General features: G+C 43.9%; 1 protein-coding gene across 1 annotated transcript; it reads right to left on the bottom strand.

The window, feature by feature from the left end:
* Positions 1-6,329: 6,329 nt before the first annotated feature.
* LOC123103633 (uncharacterized) lies at positions 6,330-9,338 on the bottom strand. Its single transcript, XM_044525278.1, has 3 exons — positions 9,033-9,338; positions 8,117-8,686; positions 6,330-6,866 (listed from the first exon to the last, which is right to left on the bottom strand). The coding sequence occupies exons 2-3, from the start codon at positions 8,583-8,585 to the stop codon at positions 6,820-6,822; spliced, it is 516 nt and encodes a 171-aa protein (XP_044381213.1). The 5' UTR covers positions 8,586-8,686; positions 9,033-9,338; the 3' UTR covers positions 6,330-6,819.
* Between the last annotated feature and the right edge of the window lie 2,594 nt (positions 9,339-11,932).

Here is an 11,932-nt window from a genome sequence, read left to right as displayed (position 1 = left end):
GTCCGAAGGCAAGCAAACACGCAGGTCGGGATCCTCATGCGCGTACTGGGCCGACCCACTTTGGTCATTTTATTAACTCTCGACTATTTCAGAATATGACCGGCAAACTGTTACAGGTTGGTTATTCTTTTCCCGAAACTGGCCACTCCCGAAATTATAAAAAATGTTAACAAATTTAAAAAATCTTACAGCATTTACAAAAATATAATTTCCAGGCTCCGAGTTATTATAAATGTCCCAAAATTTTAAAAATGTTCAAGGACTATAAAAATGAATTAAATTTTTCATGGAATTCCCAAAGAAACATGAACTTAAATTTTTCATAAATTATAAAAATATGTTTGCAAATTTTAAAATATGTTTTGAATTTCAAATGCTCCCACGTTTCAATTTTTTGCCTATTTAAAAACTGTTCAAAAATGTTAATTTTTTACATTAAGTCAAAAGGTGTTCCCAATTTTTTTAAAAAAAAATCAAGAATTCGAAGAATATTCTCGAATTAACAATTGAATTTTAATAACGTTCTGAGTTAAATCAATAATTTTAAAATATTTGTGAATTTTAAAGTGACAAAAATAAAAATAAAAACCAAACAAAAAGAAACACACAAAAAGGTCCATTGAAGGTTGCAGAACCTTTCCGAAACATGTGGGGAAAAGACATGGAAAAATGCCACAATAAAGTGAAACTGCCGCCTTATGGGCTGTCCAGCTGGGATTTTGTTTTTCAGGCCTAGTCCAGTTGCGCCACGGCTATATATATATATATATGTCGTCCGTACCGATTCCTAATACGGGCCAACCCAGATTGTTCGCTCTGCGCTGTAGTAGGTTCGGTCAGGTCTGGTTTTCTACGGGTCCTATTCTTTTTACTCCCTCCGTTCGTTTTTATAAGACGTTTTGAACAACTAGCTTTGAATTGTTTTGGGCACTGTCTGAATAGTCTAAAACGTCTTATAAAAGTGAACAGAGGAAGTATTATATTTTCTTTGGGATTAATTGTTTTTTAACCTGTTTCTTTAGTTTTCTTCGTCACTTTTCTTTTGTTTCTGCATTGGTATTTTTCATTTTTCTTTCTGACGTTATTACACTTTGGTTTTCTTTCATTTCCATTTTGGTTTCTTTGATTTCATTGTTTTTTTAACTTTTCTTTTTGTTCTTTGTAGGTTTGTATCGGTTTTGTATTTTTTAACACATGTTTACTTTTTTCTCAGTACACAATGTACATTTTTAAAGCACACATGAAATATTTTGGGTACCCATTGAACATTTTTCAAATACATGATGTACATGTTTTAAATACATGCTTTGAACACTTTTTCGAATGCATATTAGCAATATATATTTTCTAAACTATGCAAATATTTGTTTGCATTGTATAAACCATTTCAAAAAAATCACGAACATTTACTGGAAATATATGATTACTTCTTTAAAATGTTCGCGGACAATTTCTAGATTACTTTTTTAGCTCAAACAAACAATTATTTTACATTGTAGTATATAAAAAAATGAAATGTCATGATTTATTTATGAAACATGGGAATATTTTCAATAAAATGTCATGTAAATTTTTTAATGGTATGAAGTTATTTCATTTATGTTGCACAAATATATTTTTTACATTTTATACACAATTTTTTGAAATTTGCATGAATTTTTGAAACACGGGAATTTTTTTATATTGCCACGAGGATGTTTTCTAAAATTTATCATCATTTTTTAAAACTGTGATAGCAATTTTTTATACTAGGTTAATATTTGTCCAAATTCTAGTGCTCGATTTCCTTTAGTAAATTTAAGTGTCTAAACTATATGGATTTGTTATAAATAGAAGGGGAAGAAAAATATTGCCGTGACGTCAGCCTGACGAGGCACATCCTACTAGATCGGCCCACCACCTCACCCTTTGGGCGAGGCAGTGGTGTGCCTCGCAGTAAGCGGCACATAGCCATGCCCATCCAGTTGGTACTTGGGAGGGAATGCCCCCGCCAGGATTGCCGTTATAAGATGTCTTGGCCAACTAGAAAGCGTGTTCAGTCGATAGGCTCCAAAGTGTTTTCATTCAATAGCTCCTCCGGGGATGGACACCTCCTTGGCAGTGCCTTAAGCGCCAGGTAGAGAAGCTAGCGCTCACGAGGCCTAAAAACAAGGCGAGTGCTCGCTCGCGACACGTCGGTTCTTCTTGTTCACTGGTCGCTCGATTCGGCAATGAACTAGCTGGTCGTTGGTCGTTGACTGTTGACTTTTCAAGAAAATGCAAAAAAATAAAAAATGTTCACAAAACTTGAAGTAGTTCAGAATTTGAAAAAAAATCCTAAACTCAAAAAAGTTCACAAGTTTAAAAGCAGTTCATGGATTTGAGTAAATTTTGCATTTTGTAAAAAATATCATGCGTTCAAAAAATATATGTGCAACTGAAGAACATTCATGGCTTTGAAAAACCATTTGTGCATTTGAAAATTTTCATGGATTTGAAAAAAGTTCACAAATTGGAAAAAAGTTCACGCATCCAGAAAATATTCGTTGGTTCTGCGCATTAGAAAATTTTGATGGATTTAAAATAGTTTCATGAATTTTACAAAAGTTCACACATTGCGAAAAAATTATGAAACAAAGAAAATGAAAAATGAAAAAAAAAACGAAATAAAGTACAAAACAACAAAACTCAGATGGAAAATAAAAAAAACTATCGGACCAAAACTGGCTGGAAGCTTCTAAAAGCTTCACAAAACCGGCTGGCAATGTTTAAGAAAAAACAAAAGGCAACTTGGCCCATTGTGATGTGAGCTGTCGAGAAGTAAATAAAAATCTAATGGGCCGAGCCCAAGATGGAGGTATGGTGTGTGTGCCACTTTTCAGAGGCGGCTGCTACAAATCAGCCGGTTGATTTTAGAAAAAGATCAACCGCCTAGATAGCCGTCCGATCTAGTGCGCCTAGCCGTTCGATGCATGCTCGCAGCAATACATAGCGTGTCTTCATCCTCTCAATTGTACTACCTCTCCTCCCGCCTGACAGTGCTCACTTCGTCGGAGTAGTAGCCCCGGTAGCAGGCTAGCAGCGCCCATTTGCCGGAGTGTTGATCCTCCGTCACAACAACCCATCCGGAGCCGCCAGCGACCACTGCTCGCAGCACTGGGAGCCATCTAACTACTGCTCAGAAAAATGGCAACGATGACCGCGCCAAAAAAGCTCCAACACAGCAGCTTCCATGGCAGCACAACGCGGCGTGAAGCACCGACGACGCTCCATTGCAGCTCCGGGTGGCGCTCCATTGCAATCACCGACGGCGCTCCATTGCAACCCCTGACGAGCTTCAACGACCCCATGCGTGCTTCAATGCATCTCTGGCGTGCTTCATTGCAGCCCTGTCGGAGCTCAACGACACCCGCGCGGCGCCCCATTGCAGCCTCCCGCAGTGCTCCATTGCAACCCCGTGCACTTTACTGCAGCACCTCGAGCGGAGTACGTCGCGTCGGGACGCCGGTGAAGCACCACGAGCACGTCGCACCACGAGCGTCGGCGCCCCCGGCGAGATCCACGGCCAACCGGTGCTGCAAGGCCGGCTGCGACCTGCCTGCTGCAAGGGGTCAGCTCACTGGTGCACCGGGGCCGCCGCCGCCGCCGCTCCAGCGGGAAGAAGATAGAGAGAGAGGACTCTTTGAAGGTAGGGAGTGAGAGCAAGGTGCGAGAAGCAGAGGCGATTTAGCAGAGAAGAGAAGGGGATGGGGATCGGCTGATTTGGTGGAGGAGAGAAGAAGACGACCCCGAGAAGAAAGGATAAGGTGTGGGTGGTGGGTGGTCCCGTTAAAGACGCGTGGCGCGCGACGGGCACGGCTTAAATCGCGAGAAAATCAGTCGGTAGATTTTAATCGTTTTCCCTTCAGAAACGCCAATAACTGGCACTAAGGGCACCAAATACGATTTGGGGTGGTGATGCTAGTTTCTTAGAGTGCATCGATACAGCGCTTTCGCGCCACTAACTCCAACTGCCGCTCACGCCGGCGCGTCGTTGGCCAACCCAGCTATACCTTCACGCCCTCGCTCGCCGCAGAACGCTCACTCGCTCGCCTGGTTTAACCGTTGGACGAGTTGACTATTGACCAATCACTCGCTCGCCTGGTTACTTTTAGGGAAAGTTCAAGAATTATTTAATAAATAAACAAATGTTCGTGAGTTTAAAAAAATACACGATTTTTTAAAAGTTCGTAGCTTCAAAAAAATCACCAATTTTTTAAGAATATGTATGAACTCAAAAAAAGTTCCTGAATTTAAAAATATTCATAACTCAAAAAAAGGGCGTGTATTCGAAAAAAATTGGGATTTTTTTTAAAAAATCACGGGTTCAAAATTATTTTTGCAATAAATGGACTAAGTTAACAAATTTGACAAAAGTTTACGACTTCAATAAATATGCACAAACTCAAAAAAAATACGAATTTGAAAAAAGTCAAAGCTTCAGAAAAATGTTCACGAATTTGAAAATGGTTTATGGGTTTGAAAAAGTTCATGAATTTAGAAAAAGTTCGTGAAGTTGAAAATGTTTGCGATTTAAGGAAAAGGATACAAAATGGGAAATGGAAAAAAAGAGAAGGAACAAGAAAAAAGAAAAAAATAATGGAATTATTAAAAGATAAACGAGCCAAACAAAACAAAACAAAAACAAGTGGGGAAGCATCTAGGAGCTTCCAAAAATCAAAAGAGCAACCGCGCTCGTGAATACCTGGTTCGCGTTGTGTTTCTTTTTTTTTAGTGTTACTGCATACAACTAACGAAGGAAAAACATAAATGGGCCGTGCCCACGAGTGAGGAGTAGGATTTCAAACTACGACCAAGATGCCCTATGTCAGAAAATACACCGAAGATGGTTTCAGATTTAATCTATTCAGTCTCTCGCACATGGAAGAATGACCAGCTGACCGAACATTTGTTACTCAAAAAGAAAATTAAGTTACTCAAAAAAAACTGCCCGAACATTTCCTACCTTTTTATGTTGAAATAATAAAGTAAATTCCCATCATCTATGGTGTTCAACCGGACTTCTCGGCTTGACACTATGAGAAGACCGGTTCTTTTTCCGGTTGTGTTATAAACTGCTTGTGGAGACAAAACGGCAACGAGAGGCATGGCTGAGTGGAGAACCTGAAACCTCGTGTGTAGAGGAGGAGTGGAGTTGGAAGAAGCTTTGGCAAGTAAAGGTACCCCCCAAGCTCAGGACTTTGGCGTGGCGGCTGCCATGAGCTTCGCTGCCGACCAGGATAGAAAGAGCGATGAGGCACATGGCGACTTCTGTTGTGTGTTCGGTCTGCAACGCAGGTATTGACTCGTGGAGACATTCCCTATCTGAGTGCAACATGGCGAAGAGTGTCTGGTCATTGAGAGATGACGATGCTATCTTACCGCTCTACGAAGACGAGACAACAGACCCTAAGTTGCGGTTGTTTTCTCTTTGCAAGACCTTGACACAACAGTAGTTCATTGAGGTCCTCGTCACTTTGTGGGCGATCTGGTATGCGACACGGCTGTTATACATGAATGGGAATACCAGAGTACCCTTTCCACCCACCTGTTCATCATGTGATACTTGGAGGAGATCAATGTCGATCACTCACCGACTTGTCCTAAGGGTCTAGTCTTCAGCGGGGCTGATCAGTGGACTCCGCCACCGAGTGGTTTCTGCAAGATAAATGTTGACGCGGCTGTAGCAAAAGCATCGAGTAGAGGAGCGGTGACCGATGTTTGTCGCGACGATCAGGGTGTCTTTCATGGCGCTTCGGTGGTGATTTTTGAGGGCATCATAGAACCAGAGACGTTGGAGGCATTGGCATGTAGAGAAGCACGGGCGCTTGGCGGTGATCTGCACTTAAAAAAACTTCAGATATCACTTGACTGTCTGAGAGGCATCAGAGAGCTGCAGGCGACAACAAACTCCGGCGTTCATTGTATGATCATGAAGGCCCGGAAACTTCTTTTTCGCCATGTGATATATGCCATGAACGGTGTGCGTGTAATAAGGAGGCTCACAATTTAGCGAGATCCTGAGTTCCAGATTATTTCAATAATCGCCACCACAAAGTTCTCAGCGTCTAAAAAGAATGCATGCCTTCTTTCATGCAAAAAAAAAAGAGGTTGATCAACAGGTCCAAACCTCGCTGAATGCCAACTGCACATTTGCAAGGCCGTACTTTAAATCTTCAGTTCAGTCTCAGTCTTGCAGGAAGCACATTTGCAAGGTCATTGCAGAATCGCCTTCTCCCTGCAGCGACAGAAATAACCCCACAGGTTTCCTCAACAACAACAAAAGGTCAGAAAATTGAGCCAAGAACCCGTTCCACAAAAACACAAAAAGCTTATATATACATCTGAATTTCACAAGGAGCAATCCCGTTCCGATCTACATCAACACACACGCACACTGAGGAGCTGCACATCTGCAGCTTCTATATACACGGCAAATGACACCATATATACATATGCCAGTAGCAGGGTCGAGGTCCAGAATCAAAGTGGGACAAAATGAACGATGCGATACCAAATAATATCTACAAATGTTGTCGTAGATTGGTTAATAAGAATGAATGTGTCTTCTACGACGCGCAGCGCAGCTGGTCTTGTTCAGCATTGGCCTTGCTTTGCAATGAGTACAATTAGCCTTGAAACCTCCGGAAGGACAAACCCGTTCAGTGCTGCTTCAAAATTCGCTGCTCCTCTTTTTGTTCTTTTTCTATTTTCTCATTTTTTTGGGTTTTGATGTCTTCCTTCATCGATAATGATACTGAGCAATAATATATACAGCGTAGCTAACGGAGATTCCAGATATCAGTTCTGGAGGGAAGAAAGCCACTGTTCTACAAAATTCTTTCCATCTGTGGAGCGGAAAAGGGAAAGAAGAGTGTCAGAAAAATATCAGAAGCTGTAATGATGAAATATATGCACATGAGTAAACATTGCTAGCAACTAAAACTCATTTAAGATAAATGAATTACGATGAAAGACCTTCCACACAATCCAATACAATCGTAGATAATAAAAATGGCACAAGCAGGCAATGAAGTGGCTTTATCATGTTCAACACCAATCACACCTAGCACTCTAGAACCAATAAAATGCAGGAGTCGACTGGAGTAAATGGCAAATCAGAAACATGGTAAGCAATTGCAGTGCTATTATTCCGCAAAGACCGCATACTATCGTTGTAACAAATACAGTGCTGGTGTTGAATTGACTAAATAAGAGAACCAATAACAGGAAGCCATCAGCTCCCTATGATGCGGGTGTAATAAAGTAATATGTTTGGTGCCTTGTTTTTCTTGCGGGGATATTTGATGCCTTGTTTGATCAACATAAATATACAAAACATGATGCTGAAAGAAGAATGAAGGTTATAGAGTCGATTCACAAGTCGAAGTAGCACATTTTGACACAGCAAGCCCAAACCTCAACTACAGCACACAAAGTGGCAGAAGCCAACCAAAGCAAGTGGTATATGGCTACAAGTTTAACAACTGAAGAGGTCTTAACAGAGTAAGTTATAGATTGCCAAATTTTGGAGAAAAAATTAGTCAACGGATTCTATCATACATCCATGCCTCTAGGGTTATCTGGTGAAATAGTAAAGAGTTTTTAGTGATAAAACAACTATATTAAGTATTGCATATCTGCTGTTGAGCATAGGAATCTCAAACAAATATCTTCAAGCCCAAAGTACTAGAGCAAGCCACCAAACCCACCAATCAACAGCTCCAAACATGAAAATGGCATATGACCAGTAGTAGTTGTGCCCCATAAATGCTAGTACAACAGCAAGAGACACCAAGAACGAATCTTATCGGCTTATCCTGTTATAGGCTGAGTTCTGCCAGCTTAACACAAGCTGAATTTATTCCCAAACCATCAATGGATAACTGATAACTGAAAAGGTGCCAGACTTGTCAAAAATTGACTTCACAAAGTGAATGAACTGTTGCTAGTATATTATGAACAAGAGCAAATGATTATTTTTAATATCACATAGGACTTATGCTTTAATAAACTAATCAAACATGGCATGTTTTTCCCCCAATTCTGCGCAGATGTAAACACAAGAACTTGGTAGATCTTTCTGCAAACCACTCACCAGAGAGGCCGCCATCGGCGAGAGGGCCAGCGCCAAGGAACCGTCCCTGGGGCATCGCGGGCTGCTCGGCGCGGCCGTGGCGGTAGCAGGGGACGAGAACTGCGAAGGAGGTCTCCTGGTCACCGTCCGTCTGCATCTCCGGCGCCTGCGGCTCCAGCCAGCCGATGGACCAGTCGGAGTCGTCGGACTCTGACCCGGAAAGGCAACCGCCGCCGTCGGACGGCACGATGACCATGTCGTACTCCCTGTCGATCCTGGGCTCCCCGCGACTGCGCCGCTGGTTCTTGACCCTCCTCGGCCGCGTGCGGCGGCCGGCGGCGGCGGCGATAGCGTCAGCCTCACGGAACCCGGAGGGGAACTCCGGGAAGGAGGCGCCCGTCAAGGCGATGCCGGGGAGCTCGTGGTGGCCAACTCGCGCGGCGTTACCCGGCCAGAGCCAGTGTGTGAATCTTCCCAGCCCCATGGCCATGCCCCCCAAGAAAAATGCCTTGCTCCTTGCGAAGCTCCGGGATCGCTCCGATCAGATCAAAAGTTTCGGCAAAATCAAACGAAAACCGGTGTTCCCTGGATCTGCCAAGTTAAAACAAACACCTCAGAAAAAAGGAAAACCCAATCTATTTCTTGAAACAGACACAATGGGTAACTTTACGGCCACAGCAAAGCGCAGTAGCAAATAAAGGTGCCGCCTTTCGAAACTAAGCGCGGCGACCGCAGAAAATCCGCTCCAATTGGGAAGCTTTCTTGTTCTAGTCCACTGATTCGCGACGACGGGAAGCGACAGGCCCCATTAAAGGTAACCCGTCCAAAAAAATTTCCCAATCCAGGCGCTAAACCAACAGGATCAACACTGGGGGGCGATGATCCAAAATCTTAGCACAGGAAAACAAATCACCCAAAATTGAAAGGAAATCCTTGCCTGCTCGAAAACCGAGGCCCGGCAAGACCCCAAACGCAGCGAGAAGCGAAACCCCCGGCTCTCCAGGCTCTCGTCGATCAGTCGATCGCTCCCCGTGCCCGGATCCAGATTGTGATTAATAAAGAGGTCTGCGACTAGGAGCAACCACCACTGACCCGACGAGAGAGCGTGTGGCCACGGCACATATATAATCCGCTCGCCACGCCACGGACGGCCCGGATGGCCCCCGGCGCGACGTGTGAGTCGGATCCGGGCCGCCCGTCGGGTGGGCCAATCGCCGGGCACCGCGGCGGGATGACTTGTCGCGGGCGGCGGGTTCGTGAGGCGCAAGTTCTCGCTCTCGTGGGCTCCCCGGACACTTGTCGCCGGCTGGGGTTTTTCGCTTGGTCTCGCTTCGCGTCTTGGTGAATCTGCTCCACGGATGCATGTGGATGGGTTTCACGTCGCCATCGGGGACAGCCGCGTGAATGTACCTGGAATGGTTACACGTACTACGTATTGTAGCGGAGACTATTATTGGGATGAGGATCGAGTTCACGTTGAGGTGGCTGATTTATGTTGATGTGTGGCGTAATTCCCTGAACTTCGTATGTCGGCAGCCCGATTTTATGTCCCATTGAGGGTTAATGGTAATGTATTGAAATGTCCTTGGAGAACATGATTTTTGAAACCATGCTTGATCATACGTGCATCCGTAAGCTCCAGTGCACCGAATATGTTCCTTTGAGGGGTGGAACGTGTTTATAAAACAACGATATTCTTTGAAGGATACAAGTACATGATTGTGGCGCCGTCTTGTTGACCTTCCCTCCAAGTTACGGTTTCTCTCGCGCGACTACAACAACTAGGGCAATCACCCCCTCCAAGCTTCGTTGACGAGCCTACCACTCAGGCGGCCAGTGGCGGAAGGGGATCCTGGTGCCTTGGTTCTGGCTAAAGTAGTTTAGGTTAGGGTTTTTTTTTCCATGTGGGAACGGTGGTTAGGCGGATGACAGCGCTTCATCTTTGAGATAGTCTTCTGAGCTCCGATCCTCCTCGAGTTAGCCCATCAGGATGGACTCGACAAGGCTCTGACGTAGATTCTTGTCGTCTCCTTGAGGTGGCAAGGTTAGGATTTATTGATGTGTGTGCGCCACGACAATATCTTGTGTTAGGCGCTTTAGATCAATTCAAGGGTTCAATGCTGGTCCTTAGGGGCACATGTGCGAAGATTTTTCGGTTGTGGTCGACAAAGTCAAGCTGGCTCCGGTAGGGAAGCGGTGACATCGGCTCGTTCTTGTGGCGGCCACGGTTGTTCGGTGTTGCAGGGTCCTTGATGTAATTTTTATTATGTTCGGGATGCTTTGTACTTATTATGAGCTTTTTATAATATATTTGTAGTACCTTTGTAAACTAATATAAGACCGTTTAAATCACTAAGTTTACACAAGGAGCTTCTTATGAACCTTTTTTTACTTCGGTGGTGCAAGGTCCTTTTTCACAAAAAAGGAACCCTCTTATGATGAAAAAGATTAATAAAAATAACTAAGCCCTCCCTTTATGATAGGATGGAGACAAGGGGCGTAATATCGGATTGGCTCTTACGGTAACCTCACTGAAGCTGCCTCATGAACAAGATATTCAGACTCGATGGAATGATGGATTTGCAATATAGACACAAGTCCAATACCTGACTGAGACCTTTTGTGAAACAAGAACAACGGTTGTCATCAGGATATGTGCGATTTTGAAATCAAACTACGAGACATAGTCTTCGTTGTTTATCATCATATCGGTAAAGAAGGCAAATATGACGGTTCTCCATCGGATTATAAAGTTTGAAACCCTACCACTCAGGTCAAATTATATGACACAAAATCCTATTCTGGTTGGCTTTGCATGATAGAGTAAACACTAAAGTTTTGCTTGAAAGAAAGGGTTTTCACATGAACAGTTACAACTGCACCTTATGCGACCATAATATTGAGGAAACCTTGACACTTTGGGAGTGTGATTTTGCTCTTACTTGTCGGGACTTCTTAATCCCTAAACAACGAAGAGGCATTTCACTTTATGATGATGATGTCCTTGCTCCTGAGAAGTTACCACTACTAGGAAAAACCTTATACACAGAAGCTTACCAGTAGTGATGGTCAAAAACACGCGCTACTGCTATGTACCAGTAGCGCGTTGTGGACAAGCCCGCTACCACTATATAAGTAGCAGTAGCTCGGCCCAGGTAAAAAAGCGCTACTACTATAACTGCCACACCGTTACCGGCAGGCTAGGTATAGTAGTAGCGCTGGTCTACAGTCAACGCTACTGCTATTGATCTTAGCAGTAGCGCTCTTCCTAGGACCGCGCTACTGCTATGGGTGACTTATCCCCAAATCTTCACGTTGAGGTGGCTGATTTATGTTGATGTGTGGCGTAATTCCCTGAACTTCGTATGTCGGCAGCCCGATTTTATGTCCCATTGAGGGTTAATGGTAATGTATTGAAATGTCCTTGGAGAACATGATTTTTGAAACCATGCTTGATCATACGTGCATCCGTAAGCTCAAGTGCACCGAATATGTTCCTTTGAGGGGTGGAACGTGTTTATAAAACAACGATATTCTTTGAAGGATACAAGTACATGATTGTGGTGCCGTCTTGTTGACCTTCCCTCCAAGTTACAGTTTCTCTCGCGCGACTACAACAGCTAGGGCAATCACCCCCCTCCAAGCTTCGTTGACGAGCCTACCACTCAGGCGGCCAGTGGCGGAAGGGGATCCTGGTGCCTTGGTTCTGGCTAAAGTAGTTTAGGTTAGGGTTTTTTCCATGTGGGAACGGTGGTTAGGCGGATGACAGCGCTTCATCTTTGAGATGGTCTTCTGAGCTCCGATCCTCCTCGAGTTAGCCCATCAGGATGGACTCGA

Source organism: Triticum aestivum, chromosome 5A, assembly GCF_018294505.1.
Source record: "Triticum aestivum cultivar Chinese Spring chromosome 5A, IWGSC CS RefSeq v2.1, whole genome shotgun sequence".
NCBI classification, from domain to species: domain Eukaryota; kingdom Viridiplantae; phylum Streptophyta; class Magnoliopsida; order Poales; family Poaceae; genus Triticum; species Triticum aestivum.
Note: the sequence above shows the minus strand (reverse complement) of the source record. Positions and strands in the feature narration are given on the sequence as shown.